Genomic DNA, 16,879 nt, shown 5'->3' with positions numbered 1-16,879 from the left:
TAGAGTTCTGCATTAGCCTTTTATTCTTCCCTTGCCAAGGGGTTGCCCATGCCCGGCAACTTCTGCAAATACAACGTGGCAGCTATACTGTTCGAAGATTATGAGGGTGCAAAGACTGCATGAGGCAGAATTTCAGAATACAGGTGGAGGGGCTGGGAACGGAAATTCACAATACAGACAGAGGGCTTGAAGAAGATGCTAACACTGGTTATGCCTTAAACTGAGAGTAAAATAATAATAATAATAAAGGTACGACTCCCTCACCTTGCGGCCATAGTTTAGCAGTACCTTACCAATGTTGCTAACCATGGTTAAGGTTAACCTGTGCTTCAGTTTGATCAGGACTTGTAACCACTGCTTCAAGTGGGTATCAAATCCTAGCTGAACTGAAATGCCACATAACTTGAGCCTCAGTGCTAAGGTATCGCTTCAATGTAGTTCAGGCAGCAAGAGGGAGTTCGCCACCCCCACCCCCTGAAAAAAAGACTGGGGAAGGGTTTGAGGCTGACTCGCCATCTTATAAGAGGGAACTGGTATTACGTCTGCAGTGGGCCTTGGAGATGCACACCAAACTTCTTGAGAGATGTGCCACATTCACTCTGACACTGCAACCTTACAGATCTTCAGAGATGAATGAGGTCTCCAAGAGCAGATGGGTCTCTTTCCAAAGAGGAGCAACCCTTGGCACAGTGGGAGGGTGCAAAGGCTAACTTGCAAAATAGTTAGATAACACCTATGGAGTATTGAGGCAGCCTCTTGTTGGCAGCAGTCTTGTCTCGGGCGCTCTCAGAGAGTGGCACCATGAACACAAGAGGTCCCCCCCCCCTTGACCAGTTTAAGCTTGGCTGCTAAGAGGGCATTGGCAATTCTACACGGAACAGGATCCACCTCAAGCCATCCAAATCGAAAAATTACGTCGGACGACAACAAAGAAAAATGTATAATACTGCTTGGTTAAGAGATTAGCAGCTTGCCAAAGAACACAAGTTCAGAGGACCGGCACGTAATACTGAAATTCAGCTTGGGGAGCAATACTTTTAGACATTTCCATTGCCTTCGTTACCAGAGCAATCTAACTAGTTCCTCACCTGCGGCTGGCGGATGCTGACCACTAACGGTTGGCAAATCCAAAGAGCTATCAGACATGACATGCTTAAGGTCTCCTCCCACGTCCGCCAGCTTCATGTCAAACTGGACAGAGAGCGCATCTTCAGAGTCTTCCTTGCCCACGCTGCTGCCCCCGATGGACGGGAGGTCCAGAGACTTGACTGAAGCAGAGTCCTCTTTCGCATGCTTGAAAGCTGCCAGTTTGTCGACCAGGGATTTCTCGGAACTGGAGGAAAACTTGTTCGAGTGGAAGTCGGCAAAGTCGTCCTCGCTTTTCACGGACGAAGGGGTGTGGTCTTTCAGTTCTTCAAAGCCTATGCCAGGGCCGTCCAGAGACAGCTGTTTGAAGATGTCGTATTTGGTGGAGGCGGGGGCCGAGCTCTGACCGCTCTTCAGAGTGTTGGCCAAGGAGCCAGCGGGAGGAATGGGGCTGGCCTCTTGCTTGAGTGAAGAGCCGGCGCTGTTATTGAAAGCCATGAAGTCTGCAAATTCATCCTGAGTGGCGGCCAAGGTACAATTCGACAACCCCGCAAAGAGATTGAAGTCGGCAAAGTCGTCGGGCTGGATCGAGCTGTTGCCGGGTGCCGGCAGAGTCGCAGGAGCGGCAGGAGCCGGAGGTGGTGGTGCAGGGAAAGACGGCTGCTGGGGCGAGTTGTAGGCGGGTGGAAAGGGAAGAGGTCTGTTCTCGCCAGCAGGGGCCAAGGAAAACAGATCGAGGTCTGCCAGGTTCAGAGAAGGCTTTCCTTGCGGCGGTGGCGGCTTCGACTGTGCAGGTAGAGAAGGGAAAGGCGGAGGGAAAGGTTTGTCTTTCATCGGCGGGTCTAGCGGAGAGATGCTGTCGGCGGTTTTGAAATCCGTGAAGCCGTCATCTGCTCCGGCAGACTTGAACTCTGCAAAGCTGTCTCCTGAAGAGCAAGAGAAAGGAGGAAAATGTCAGTAGGATTCTCGAGAGCGACATATGTGACTCTCTCAGCTGAGCAATAAATGTATTAATTCGCACAAATGCTCAAAATGGCTTACGGGTAATTTGTTTGTTTTGTTCACTTTCCATCTCAGTTCTTCCCAAGGGCTCAAGGCAAATTGTGTGTGTGTGTGTGTGTGTGTGTGTGTGTGTGTGTGTGTTGGCAGGCAGCAAGCACAAGCCAGTCAAAATCAAGCATTTTAAAGTCCGATAGATTTCAACAGGGGAGATTTAGAATTCTACTGAAGATGACCATTCAAACCAATGGGACATCTTTGATCAATACATTTTCTTCTTTTCACATATATTTTCATTCCTGAAGTATTCTGTGATTTCCAGTATTGGGGGTAATTTAATTTATCTTGGGTCTTTCTTTCATATGCTGGAATTATGAACAGAAGTATAGTCTGCATTTAATTCAGGCATTACAGCCTTTCAGTAGGAAGAATTTTTCACATCTGTTTTTCCTGTTTTTTTGCAAGGCAGACTTATTCCCCAATTTTGAATAATACACCCAAAAGACCACCCATTTCTGAAAAGAACTTCTCTGCCAAGTGGAAATCCACTGCACACAGGGGAGCAGAGTGGGTTACACTGATAACAAAAAAACTAGCCTGCCCCAAAAGAAATTTTGAGCAAAACTACTGTCTCAAATACCAATGAAGTGATGTATGCATGGGTAGCCCACATGATGCCCTGAACTGTCATGCTAGCTAGCTGGAGTCCAACAAATATCCGAGAGGGGGGTGTCACAGGTTAGCTACCCCTAATGTAAAGTAATTAGAAGAAATACAGTCCCACGCAGGCCATGTTCACATGTGATCAACTCTCAGTTTAGAAAGTCAAGGTGTGTACACACTTTGTGTAGCTGTTTTGTTCTCACTTCATTCTTCCCTTCACATGAATGAACCAACAAACAAACGAGCGAGCCCCAGTTAACTATAGTTTCCTGTTACATCCAGACCAGGAAACCATGGTCGATGGCTTCTAAACCACCATAATTTGAAGCTGTGACTTAAAGTTGGTTTCCAAATCCTGGCTTGTTTGGAAGACATGAACCATAGTTTCCTCATTGATGTGTAACAGGCAATAATGGTCAACTGCAGCTTCCTGGCTTGTTTTGATCTACATGTGAAGAGCAAAGCAGCTTTGTGCAGGTTCCTGAAGTCTACGCATCTCTCAACTTATTAAACAGAGATTTTTATCATGGGTATGCGGCCAGTGTGATACGGCTAAATTGTGTTGTGGTCGTTTGGTTATTGAGAAGGGGTTTCCTAGAAGTCTGGGTAATTTGTTTGGGGTGGGGAAGAAAATCAGCTGCTATCACTGTTTCATAGGTGGGCACAAATGCTTTCTACGTAACTAAAGAGCTGTGATTATACATGCTTAATTGTATTAGCCCATCAACAGTATTGTAATGAGCCTTGATAAAAGAAGAATACAGCTTGTCTAGATTACAAAACTGTAATTATGTGCTGAAAGAACTGACGCAAATTGCCTTCGTTTGCATAATTTATACAAGTCAAAGAACTAGATTTTCTTTGAGGTAGAAATGCACCCCTCTCCCTGGCAGTGTAGCGGACCCATAGCTCTTAAGGCACTAGCTATTCAGGAGCAACAGCCCATCTGGTGGCAAAGTGAGATAAGCTTCAAATTCAATTTAAGCATTTCATTTATTTATTATATAGTGAATCAAATTGATTGATTGATTGATTGATTGATCGATCAATCAATCAATCAATCAATCACCTGATGCCATTCCCCGAGTGTCCCTGATTTTACAAGTTAGGTGGGCAGCTCTTATCGGGGTGGGGGAGAAATCCGATTCAGTTTTCACTTAAAGGCAGATCTACCTCATTTAGACTCTCCGAAACAACACGACTCAAAATGCAGGTAAGCTTTCAAAATTCACACTGCTCTGAATTTTGCAATGCGCTTACCCAGCCAAATAACGTGTGAAAGAGTGGTCGGGTAAAGTGTGTATAAAAATGCTGACATTGGTGAAAATTAACTTATAAAATGCATCGTATATGGGGAGATCGCTTTGCAAAAATGTGTATTTTAGGCAAAGCTGTATACTAGAATCTGCACTAAAATCCCTATGAATCGTCATGAGGACTTAAAGAAAACACACGCAGCACACACAGTGCAAACTCATGCAGAAACGTGGAGAGCTGAACTTAAGATTGCAAAAAACAGAACCTGAGAGAAACAAACATGGACGAACTTGCCTATCCCTAAGTTATCCTCTGTGGGTGCCTCAATGCATCAATTTCCTCCGCAGGCAACTTCATGGGGCGCCATCATTGCTACCATTTCTAAGCCCATCACTTTCCTCATGAACTTTAAATGATCAATATCAACCCCTCAAAGCCGTTTCCCCAATAACGGTACTTCTTTTGACCAGCATTGCTTAATTGTTTTTTATTCTGCTTGGAGTTAATTATTTAGAGCCAATGTTTTGTACTGTCTTCGTTGGCGATGTAATGCTATCTCTTGGGGAAATAATAGTAAAAAAGATAAAAAAACCCAGTTTCTCTAAACAGCTTGTCTCCTGTTCCCAAGGTTGGTGGTGGCCAGCCTTCCTTTCTTAAGCTAACTCCACGTTAACGAATTAGGAAGGCAAGTAGATGGTTCCTTAGTGGGAGATAGTTGTTGGAAAACGTCTTATCTACAAAAAGCTTAAGACATAGTAAATCAGCTTGCCTGAGGTCCTACAGAACTTCTTGCTGGTTTTGCTGCAGCAAACTAGCATGAACGTCCCTCTGGAAGTTATTAGAAGATGGTTTCTTGATACACAAATATCTCTGAAATGGAGTTTGGGGGAGATGATACCACTCCAGATAAGGACAGCAGGCAGTGGTATCTATGTATTTTTGCAGTAACCACAGGAGCAGAGGGCTTTTTTGGAGTGGAGAGGGAGTTCAACAAGGAGAAACAGAGCCAAGTTATAGGCTGGAAGCTACTTTGGCTTATCTGATGTGGAGCAGAGGGGTCTGCTGCTTGCTAGGTGTGTAGCTGCCCATTCCACAACTTATATGCTAACAGGAAGCTGAGCATCCAATCGTGGCACCCAAAGAAATGGGAGTGTGTCTGAATGGGCATGTTCAAAGTCAGAAAGGCTGAACCTGTGCGAACAAGAACTGAGCAAGAAGAGCAAACAGTCTCTTGTGCAGTCTGGATTCTTGTAGGGATATTTTCTGAAGCCTTTTTCACATACGCTCTTGGTCATGCTTGGGCACAACAGACGGCCTGGAAGCATGACGCTGGAAATCCCTGCCCTACTTCAACTTTCTCCAGTTATCACCTGTGTACATGTTGTTACCTTAGAACAGGATGCTTAGGAATGCAGGAAGCTGCCTTATACCAGGTCAGACCACAGCCACATCTATCTCAGTACTGCTTACACGGACTGGCAGTGGTTCTCCTGGGTTCCAGGCAGAGGATATTCCCAGCTATATTTGGAGATGCCAGGAATTGAACCTGGGACCTTCTGCCTGCAGGGCGGGGGCTCTAGACACTGAGCTACAGCCCCTCTCTTAAGACACTAGAGCTCCCTTACACAGAGCTAGACCACACAGTTGGCCCCATTGAATTCACTTAATTTTGATTAACCCATTCACCAGCAAGACATATTTACACAGAAGCTGCTGTTAAAATATGTCTACATTACGTGAAAGGTAATGCAATGCAAAACTTCTATCTATATCTACTCACACAGAGAGAGAGAGGTTTTGCTTTACAATATTTCAAATCACCGTCACCACGAAAACAGAAAACCCAGTTAAGTCAGTTTCACAAATGCTGCCGTAAGTCAACAGAAAGAGCAAATCAACGCTTCAGGCCAGTTTAAGCTGTGGCAAAAGTCGGCAAGATGGGGTAGCAACAGTCACCTGACTTCCTGTGACGCTGCTGCATACAAGGATGGAGAGGAGGAGCAAGGGAGTGGTGAGGTTGATACAGTGCAAACAGTCCAGCAGAGCCAATCCAGAACTCCAACTGGTACATTGGCTCCGCACCAACCTTGCACCTCCCAGGATGCAACAGTGATGTGGGTGTTTGGAGGTGAGCAATGCTGCTCCACCACCCGCTACTGAGGGAAAAGGTACTGAGGTCACATCAAACAGAATTCCTGTTACGTGGACCTGGTGCAAACTCCAGCTTTCCCAGACGGGGAGAAAAGCACCTTTGTGAAACTGACGTCAACCCAAACCGAGGCAAGGTACAGCAAAACTCAACTTACTGGTGGGCTGCAAGCTTTTCCGTTAGAAATGTAAGCTGGTGAAAGGGTTAAAAGTGACAAGAGGGCAATTCAAAACCAACTTCTCTTTCTCTGAAATACTGGACAGGCTCAGACGTTTTTCAGGCCAAGCCAAGCCCTTGCTTGGTGCAACACTCCAACCTGATTTAAGGGTGCTGGAGATCTCAAAAAGCTTGCCACGATTTTGTGACTTTTTTGTTGCTGACCTTAATAAAGGCATTTTTGCAACTGTTGACTTTTAGAGTGATATGCCAGGCAGCTTCACAGATAAAATATTCTGTACTTCCTTCAGGGAGAGGCTCCCTAGGAAGTCTCCGGTCTCGGTGCTGACAAGGCTGAAGTCCTGCTTAGCTTTAAAACTGTTAATGGCATTCCAAGTCTCCAAAGCAGTTGCTTCCAATTTTCACTGGTTACACTGAGACGATGGAAAGCTTGCGCTACAGTCCAGTTATTGAGAAACTGAGACTCGTAATGCGTTTCCCCTGGCCTCAGATTATTGAAATGCACACAGCATCTGATGAAGCAGCCTGTAGCCCACTGAGTTAATTAGCCATAGCATATTTGCCAGTCTTTTGAAAAAGGTGCTTTTAAAAAAAGGACTCTAGTCCATTTTGATCCAGGAAACTGCATCTTTCCCAGAAAATGTAACTACGCCGCCCTTGGGGACCTTATGGAAATGAGCTTTCCTGGAAACAGCTATGAGAAAGCTGTACTTTTCTGCAGTTATATAAAATGGCAATAAACTGAGAAGGAAGAAGGCTCATTGCAGCATTTTCCCACAGCCTGGAAGAGCGGAGAAAGAAATGCCTAGCTTTGAAAAGCAGCTGCATATTAACAGGCATTTAAGCCAGAACTTACACTCGCTTCCTAACAGCTGGGATTGATGGAGGTTGCAGTCCAACAACTGAGGCAGCACGAAGGTTGTTTCAATTATTTAAAGTAGGGTGGCCCCCAATCTCTGAGTCCACTGACCCCCTTGATGAGCTTGCCACTGACCCCAACCCAACTTCTTAGGAATGTAAATGAGACAAAGTCAAGGAATATTAAAGGCAGCTTCCTTTTATGCCTTTGCATCCTTGTGGGGGAGTGAAAGAGGGGTGGTTAGAATTGAGACACTGTAAAAAAAAAGTTTAAAAAGTGAAACTCTGCACCTCTAGGTCCCATTGACCGTGTGTGTCTGTATGTGTGTGTGTGTGTGTGTGTGTGAGTGAGTGAGAGAGAGAGAGAGAGAGATGGGGGGGGGGAAGAGAGGGAGTGAATATTCACCACTTTGGGAAACCCTGGTTTAAATAAATGTCTACACACACAGTATTAATGCCCTGAGACTGGTGTTGGTAGGATTTTTGCCAAACCTACAGAGTCCCTTAAAACAACCTGAAGAAGAAGAACAGAGTCAACAAGGCAAAGATATCAAGGTTTGCAAATCTGGCACACTTACCTAAGGGCTTACTCTCAGGCTGCTGCTCCAGCACTCGGAAAGCACTGTACTTGTCTCCATAATCTATTGTGGGTATAATTATTATTTTTTTTAAAAAAAAGGAAAATTCAGTCACAATATAGTTAAATTAAGGCTGGAATAAAAGACACACACACACATCATCATCACAAGTTAAAAATTGGCACATTACGTAAAGTGACTGTGCGTGACTGTCTTTAGATCAGCCGCTAAAGAAAGAATTCTTTCTGAGATGTGTTCTTGGGCACTTCTTGAGAAAAATCAGTTGCTTTCTCCTTTACTTTTCCTGGCGATCAACATGCCTCTCCCTCCCCCCTTTGTTTCCCAATCCTACCTTGCAGCCTAGGCATTTTGTAGGAGCAGTTGGAAGCAGGGATTATGCTGCTCAGGAATCTCAAGGGAAGGGTCATATTTCAGTGGCAGAGAATCTGCTTTGCATGCAAAAGCTCTTCTGTTCCATGCTCAGCCTCTCCAGGTAAGGCTAGGAAAGACCCAGGTCAGAAACTCTGGAGAGCTGCTGCCAGCCAGGGCAGACAATACTGAGCCAGACGGGCCAATGTTCTGACTCAATGTAAGGCTGCTCCCTAAGTAATTGAGTCCCACTGTGCTCAGTTGTGGCTTATTCCCAGTTATTCCATCCTCTCTCCAAAAGGCTGTCCGCTCTAGTTTAAAGAACTCTAAAGAGGAAGAGCAGGAGGGGCCTTAAAGTCACCCATCAACAGTTAGTGCCCGGATAAGACTCAGCAGGCACAGAGTCTAAGTTCTTCATCACATCGCTAAGCGATATGGCGTTTTTATTTCAATTTTATTTTATTTTATTTTTATAAAATTTTTTATTGGTTTTACAAAGTTTTTAAAACAAACAAACACATAAAAAGACATACAAACACATATAATTTCATAACATTTTTTCATAAACCTCTTTCCCGGGACTCCCCCATACCCCCCCTTTCTGCATCCCAATGTCCATAATTTTTTAGCAACTTCTAAATATTTTTCCAACCTCTTTCATCTTAATCTTTCCTTTAGTCTAATCTTATATCGCTGTAACCCTTTCTTTCTGAAAACCTCGACATTCTAACATTCATCAAGTTTATAGTAGTCCTTAAGGTAGATTTTAAATTTCTTCCATTCTTCTTCCGCCGTCTCTTTTTATTTCAATTTTAGTCACCGTGTCTACATTTGCATCTTTGCATATCAATCAGCAAGTGCAGGTTTTGTGCAAACCGGTGTCCCCCGTACAACAATCAATATTCCTTGCACATAGAAATCAAGGATGGCAAGGGCAAGGGCTTTAGCTTAGTGTTTATTACAATTATAGCCTACCTTTCCTCCAAGGAGCTTAAGGCGGTGTACAAAGCTCCCCCCCCCCAATTTCATCCTCACAACAACCCTGTGAGGTAGGCTAAGCTGAGAGGCCCAAAGGTCACCCAGTGGGAATCTGAACCCTCGTCTGCTGGGTCCTAGACCAGCACTTTGACCACGACATCACACTGGATACAGATTTACACCAAGGTTATCTGTATATCCCACCTCTCCTCTAAGGAGCTCAAGGTGGCCTACATGGATCTCACTCTCTCCATATTAGCCTCACACACGACAGCTTCACGCTTGGATCTGGTGCATGAGGAGGGTAAGGTAAACCTGGTAAATGGGGATAGACAGGGCCGGCCCACCCATGAGGTAAGGGAAGGTGGCTGCCTCAAGCGCAGCAGACCCCAATGTCGCTCTTTCTTCCCCCCTTGTTCCTGATGTACATCTCCACTCACCCCTCCTTCCCTGGTGGGGACCGGGGCAAGGGGCTACATTTTTTTGTTCGCCTCGGGTACCAAAATGTCTTGGGCCACCCATGGGGAAAGGAGAAGTGTTCTCGGCACCACCACAACCCTTCCTAGACGAGTGATCAACCCATTAAAGGTCATAACAAAGAGGAGTGCACCAATACGTTAGACAGCTGCTTTTTTTTACCTCCAAGCGAAGCTGTGCTTTCTGCAGCCTTGTCGGTGGCAATCCCTTTGAAAACGGCGTACTTATCCACAGCGGGCGGCACCTTCACGCCGGAGAGCGGCATCAGCATCGGAGGGGCGCTGCATAAAAAAGCAAGGGAAGGGGAAAATGTGAGGAGAGGGCTGGGTACAAAGGGCCTTGCTCCTGCAGAGACCAGCTCAGTTGTCAGAGAAGACGTTCTCAAGCTTTGCATTAGGGTGGAAAGGGAGTCAAAGGATGGGAGAGATCTTGATGCAAGAACAGCTTCTGGTGGCCTGAGAGGGCACTTCTACTTGCGGCAGAGCACAGGGTAGGACTTCTACAGCAATGGGGGAGAAACCTCAGACTCTCCAGGTCTCTCTATCGGGCTCTCAGAACTCTCCCAGGCCTGAACTCTCCCTGGCCCCCCGCTTCACATTTGAACCGAGATAATGCCTCTTACCAGTAGGGAGGGAGGATAGACGGGTGGGGGGGTGTCAACTAGCCTACTGTAATATTTACATCCTTTGCCCCTCCCACTTTTGCCTCTGGCCCCGCCTACCACTGGCATGTGACCTCCCAGGAAGCTGGTCCAGAAGGCAATGTGGCCTTTGGGCTGGAAAAGGTTCCCTACCCCCATTCAAGGGTGAAGAAAACCACACACACACACATACACATATATACGCAATGCTGAAATTTATGCCGCAAGATTTCCCGGCGATATTTTTAGGGTAAGAGAGGGAAGGAAAAAAATCAGTAACAAGCTACATGGTGTTCCCCCACCCCTTTACCACCTACATAGATTTTGCTCTGAATTGACAGTCCCTATCTTAAGCCGAAAATCATTCGTTTGAGTTTAAAAGGGAGGGCAGAGCAATTAGACGGGCACAAAAAAAATCCAGGCAAAAAGGAAGAGGATGGAGATTTCTGGCCCACCCAGGACCTGTATTCTTGCATCCTTTTCTCACACACCTGTTCCCTCTGTCATCCACCACCACCCCCTGCTCATTTTGGATAAATCCACCATTTCCTCTCTTATCTTTATTTATTTGAACAATTTATATACAGCTTAATGACAACCACCTCTAAGTGGTGTACAAGAACCCACAACACAGATAGATAAAAATCAATCAAAACTATAAAATCAGACTTTAATTAAAATGCCTGCTGGAATAAAAAAAAATCTCTTTTGTAGGCACTGTAAGTTCAACAGGGAGGGTGGAAGGCAATGTACAAAATTCAATAGAAACAGCTAAAAAGCAGTTAAATACACATTGATCTAGTTGATTAAGCATCCAAACGCTGCAGCTCCCATGCAAATCTATGTTTTGTTGTGGTGGGAAAAAGCAAAGCCGCCCCGGATTAGCTTCACCACACGACTCACATATTTTATCTCCCTGCTGACAGCTTGGAACAGCATCCTCGACATTAAAACAACTCATGCTTTTGTTTAACCTCAAATCCACGCCACCAAATCGAAAATATGGATTTCTGTGGGATTCACAGATATAGGGGTTTTGTTTTGTTTTTGGAAAAAAATGGACTGGGAGCAAGACACTTTCAAATAAATCTCCTTATCAGTGGCCTACAAGCTGAGCGGTTCACAGATGCATGCTAATGGGGACCCATGAAGCCTGCAGAAGGGGGAAGAGAGAGGGACTACACAAATAAAGAGAGCAAGAGGTAACATTTATGGAAATCTTATGCAAGTTCACACCGGGAATCTAGCAGGATGCTGTATGGCAAGTCTAATCACCAGCTGTCTGTAGAGCTGGAGACTCCCCCCCCCTTCACCCTCCAAAAATTAGTCTTTCAAACAATTAGACCAGCATATTAGACTGCAAACGATTACGCCACTCCAGAGGGGAGGTGCAGTCACACGGGACAGAGACGCAGGTGAGGCTTTTCCAGGAAAAACAACCTCTCCCTTCCACAGCTACATATCTGCTGACTCACACCCCAATTAGACCGTCACGGGAGGACATTTCCTGTGCCAAAGATGAATGGCTGCAATGCATTCTACATATTTATATGTAGCGGCTTCTAAGTGTAAGAGGAAAAGTAATATGCAATAAAAAGAAGGCTAGAATGGCTAAGTCGTAATTGCCGTGTTTATGGTATACTGTGTTAAACATAATTACTGTTACTTATGGCAGTAAGATCAGCAATTCATTTCAATGCAAGATACAGTGAAGAAAACAGGGAGCTGTCTTATATCAAGTCCGACCATGGCTCCACCTACACTGACAGGCAGCTGCTCTCCAGGTTTGTCTCCCAGTCCTAATTGGAGATGCTAGAGATTGACCCTGGGACACTTGGCGGTGCAAAATAGATGCTCTACTACTGAGCCACAGACCTTCCCTGGTGGGGGGCAAAGCAAGATTCCAGTCATCACGGTTCTGAATTATACCTGCTTTCCAAGGTTTCAAATGGGTTTCCCCCCCTGGCCTTACCTGGAGATGCTCGGGATTGAACCTGGGACGTTTTGCCTCCCAATGCACATGATCACTGAGCTATATTCGTTCCCCATTTACAACAGAACTAAACAGTGGCTCTCCTGCAAAGCTTGGGCATGACTGGCCTAAATCGTAACTGGATCCAATTTAGAATGAGGCATGGACATAGTCCTGTTTCTATGCCTCCTAAGTGGGAAGATGTGAAAAGCTATTTTTGTTTGTTTTTGACACACAAGTATACACACACGTGCCAGCAAAAACCCCTACAGTAAAAGTACGTTTTGAAAATCCTCTACCTGCTCTGCTGCTGTGCTGCACACGCCTTGCTTGATCCAGACACTTCTCCCTGGAAATCTGTAAAGGTGTCATCAAGCCCCCCAGACTTAGAAGCGTCCTGGAAATCTTGGAAGTCGTCGTCATCCTGTTTGGCTGCCTAGATTAATATGAAATCATAAAGTCCCCTTTCAGGGTGAGAGCAATCTTATACCTAGCTGCTTTGAATTCTTTAAAACTAACACTACTATGCTATGTATTTTGTTATTTATTGGCTACTCCTAAAGTTCCCAGGAGGCTTCCAATAGCAGAGATGCACACTTTTCCTTCTCTTCCCTTAAAACCAGAAGCATGCTTTGTTCCTACACCCCAGAAGATTTGCTTTCATAGTGCACAGGAGAAAGAAGCGTTCCGAGAGATGATGGCGCCGGGTCAGGTCTCCACTGAGTCTCTGCTGTGTGAGTAGGAGCTCTAATTATCAAATTACTCTGATAAAAAGGCTCAACCTATGAAAATAACTGCCAACTTTTATCAGTAAAAGACTCTGGGAGCTGTCGAGTAGACTTTCAAATCTCCCCTCCCTTTTGAAGCTACTTAAATCAACTTTGAACTCCCCCCTTGCAAAGCCCTTAAAACTGTGGGCTGGATAAAGTGTTGTTGTTTAGTCGTTTAGTCGTGTCCGACTCTTCGTGACCCCATGGACCAGAGAACGCCAGGCACTTCTGTCTTCCACTGCCTCCCGCAGTTTGGTCAAACTCATGATGGTAGCTTCGAGAACACTGTCCAAGCATCTCGTCCTCTGTCGTCCCCTTCTCCTTGTGCCTTCCATCTTTCCCAACATCAGGGTCTTTTCCAGGGAGTCTTCTCTTCTCAAGAGGTGGCCAAAGTATTGGAGCCTCAGCTTCACAATCTGTCCCACTCGGCCACCTCGTCGCGGCTGCTGCTCGTCTGGATAAAGTAGCCCTATTTATTTCTGAGTCCGAGCATGGTAATTACAAGACAATGTTGCAAAGAACTGGGGATTTCACTCACAGAACCTGTAATAACTGCCCCACAGAAAAAACAGGCCAAAATTTCAACATACTTTCAACCCAAGGCTAATGATGCAAATAATGCAGGAAACCTCCATGCTCATGAGTGGTCTGTTGGCCACACCTGGACTGGAAGGAGAACGAAGCGTCGGCTCCCAGAGGAGGGTGTTTGCAGAGCTTCTGCATAAGTCACTGTTCAAAGCACAGCTCTTTCCCATGTCAGTGACTCATGCAAAGAGTCCTTCCAAGGAGTACAGAATCATAGAACCATAAAGTTGGAAGGGACCATAAGAGTCATCTAGGCCAACCCCCTGCAATGCAGGAATCTTTTGCCCAGCGTGGGGCTCGAACCCACAGCCCTGAGATTAAGAGTCTCGCGCTCTACTGACTGAGCTATCCCAGCTAGCAGTAATTCTGCTGCATGTCTGCATCAAGAGTGACTGGGTGATCCTACCGCACTGCATACAGATGGACAGCAGAGGCAAACTGTGGTTAAACATAGCTGCATAAAACCCATTGAAATTAATGGACATTGTTAATTCATTTACTGAAACACATTTATAAACTGCTTACTTTTTTAAAAAAAACCCTAAGTTTTAAAAAGCAAACAACATATTGTTAGAACATTAAACAAAAATAAAACAGCAGTATTTAAAAACAACCACCACAGGGCTGTATCCGACTAAGTTTCACTCAGAACAGACCCCTTGAAATGAAAGGATCTAAGTCGATAGTACAGTGGTACCTCAGTTCTTGAACGTCTCCATTGATGAACATTTCAGAACCCGAACGCCAAAAACCCAGAAGCAAATGCTTCCATTTTCAAACGGACCTCGGAAGTCAAATGGCTTCCGCTGCGTGTTTTTTAAATTTTCTCAACTGAATTTGCAGACAGCCCTTTGCGCCTCGGTTTTCGAACGTTTCAGAACTCAAACCGTCTTTCGGAATGGATTACATTTGAGAACCGAGGTACCATTGTATCCTTTAACTTCAATGTGCCTACTCTGAGTAGGACCACCACTGACTACAACCCAATAAAATTTAAAAGAAAAGATGCATTTAAACACAATGAAAGCCATATAAAAACACCGTAATTTATATGGGTTCTAAGCTGCCTTGCATACAGTCATGCGGAGAAACGGCATGCAGATTAAAAATGAATCACAAATACTTCAAAAATGAAAGCAAACAAACAGGATGTGAGAACAGCAAGTGAGCATTAAAAGAAAGAGATATGTTCACGCTCTGTTGCTTAAATATTGGCTGGAAAGGACAAGTTCTTGCTTAAATCCACTTCAAGAAGGATTCTCGCTTATTGCATGGCATACGCGGCACTGACCTGGCTTGGGGGGTAAGGCGGCATGAACCCGCTGGGCGCCGGCGCTGAAGGTCCCGCCACTGGTGCAGCCATGTTGATCCCCACCACGGCGGGCGCCATACTAAGAGGCATGGAGACGGGAGGCCCCGGAGGCATCATCGGCTGCTGGCTCACCGTGACAGGGATTGCCATCGGGAGCCCACTCAGTGTAGGGAGTGGGGCAGAGGGGAACTGGTTCAAACCGTCGGGGCTCATAGCCGGAAGGCCTCTCTGTAAGTGAAAAGAGGGGGCAGGGAAAGCATTAATAGACAGCTGCACTGTTTTTATAAGGCGCTATTAGAATGCGAAGCTAAAGATGAACAAGTAATATCTTCAATAATACATTGAGCAATGGATATTGGTCACAATACAGTGGTACCTTGGGTTAAGCACTTAATTCGTTCCGGAGGTCCATTCTTAACCTGAAACTGTTCTTAACCTGAAGCACCACTTTAGCTAATGGAGCCTCCTGCTGCTGCCATCCCGCCGGAGCACGATTTCTGTTCTCATCCTGAAGCAAAGTTCTTAACCCGAGGTACTATTTCTGGGTTAGCAGAGTCTGTAACCTGAAGCATATGTAACCCGAGATACCACTGTATTGAAATGTCGGCATGGGAGCGGTTGTGGAACACAGAATTAAAGTTTACATCAAGTTATCGTTTGAGGGGGAAATTTGTGAAAATGATTTAAAGCAAAACTAGCAAAATTGCATAAATCGAAATCAAGTATTTGTTGGAAAGTTAAAAATAAGGGAGGTATTTTTCCCCATGTGTGGTGGACTTGCAATAAGGTAAAAGCCTATTGAGAGATGGTATGTAATGAATTGAAAAAAATGTTTGCAATAACCTCAATTAAGAAACCAGAGGCTTGGGGGGGGGGGAATTATGGGATTAGAGTTACCTAGACAATAAAAAAAATTATTTATGTATGTGACCACTGCTGCTCAAATGATTTCTCCAACTCTACTGAAATGATACAGGACTTTGTGTAATTTTCCACCAATGCCTGGGGGTGAAGCAACCCATTTGGAGACTGGCACATCACTGTAGCAAAGGGGGTGCAGAATCTGGCCAGTTTCTTGGATGCAGGATCGCTACAAGCTCTGTACCACAGCACGTCCTTTCCAGCTTTTCTAATAAGAGGTGCACAGAACCCACTCAAAATATGTGAGCTGACCTTCCCCCAGCTTTGCCTCCCACTGTTTAGTCGCTCCTACCTGAGTTACGGCTATCATCGCCAGAACGGTATACAGCTCTTCTTTCGTAAGCTTCCCAGGAGTGGTGCGATTGGCCAAGGCCCATATTTGCCCCAGCGTCTCCCTGGGAAGTCCAGAAGACATCAGGATGGGATAAAGTTTGCCAGTGTCTATTCCAGTGGGCGTCATAGTGGTTTCTAGAATTTTCTTGTACAGATCTGCAAAGAAAAAAGCCAGCCAAAAAAAGAAGAAGTTCGCATAATCAGGAGTTGCCAACATGTAAGAACCCAAATTAGAGACAAGATGAACTTGGACTTGGAACCATCAAATGCCAACCCTCCAGCTCCACTGTGGAGCTGGACAGCAAACAGAGCATGTACAGAATTCTACATGGAAGTATAATAATAAAATAATAATAATAATAGTAATTTGTACCCCGTCCATCTGGCTGGGTTTCCCCAGCCACTCTGGGTGGCTTCCAACAAAGATTAAAAATACATTAAAATGTCACACATTAAAAACTTCCCTAAACAGGGCTGCCTTCAGATGTCTTCTAAATGCCAGGTAGTTGTTTATCTCTTTGACATCTGAAGGGAGGGTGTTCATTAGGGCGGGTGCCGCTACCAAGAAGGCCCTCTGCCTGGTGCCCTGTAGCTTTGCTTCTCGCAGTGAGGGAACCACCACAAGGCCCTCGGCGCTGGACCTCAGTGTCTGGGCAGAACAATTCAGCGACATGTGTGATTTCGTGTGGCCTAGCGGTTAGAGTGTCAGGCTGAAACCTGGGTTCAAATCTCTACTCAGCCACAAAAGCCCACCG

General features: G+C 45.3%; 1 protein-coding gene across 7 annotated transcripts in view; it reads right to left on the bottom strand.

The window, feature by feature from the left end:
• The window catches only part of SYNRG (synergin gamma), a 56,949-nt gene that overhangs the window by 23,855 nt on the left and 16,215 nt on the right, over positions 1-16,879 (bottom strand). For all 7 annotated transcript variants that reach the window (XM_083479743.1, XM_083479744.1, XM_083479746.1 and 4 more), the window contains 6 exons: positions 16,084-16,280; positions 14,850-15,098; positions 12,503-12,639; positions 9,754-9,872; positions 7,768-7,830; positions 1,089-2,012 (listed from right to left, as the gene is read on the bottom strand). In XM_083479743.1, the coding sequence (XP_083335869.1) occupies positions 1,089-2,012; positions 7,768-7,830; positions 9,754-9,872; positions 12,503-12,639; positions 14,850-15,098; positions 16,084-16,280 (1,689 nt within the window). The remainder of the gene's footprint in view (positions 1-1,088; positions 2,013-7,767; positions 7,831-9,753; positions 9,873-12,502; positions 12,640-14,849; positions 15,099-16,083; positions 16,281-16,879) is intronic.

Source organism: Podarcis liolepis, assembly GCF_965112155.1.
Source record: "Podarcis liolepis genome assembly, chromosome: 16".
NCBI lineage: Eukaryota > Metazoa > Chordata > Lepidosauria > Squamata > Lacertidae > Podarcis > Podarcis liolepis.
Note: the sequence above shows the minus strand (reverse complement) of the source record. Positions and strands in the feature narration are given on the sequence as shown.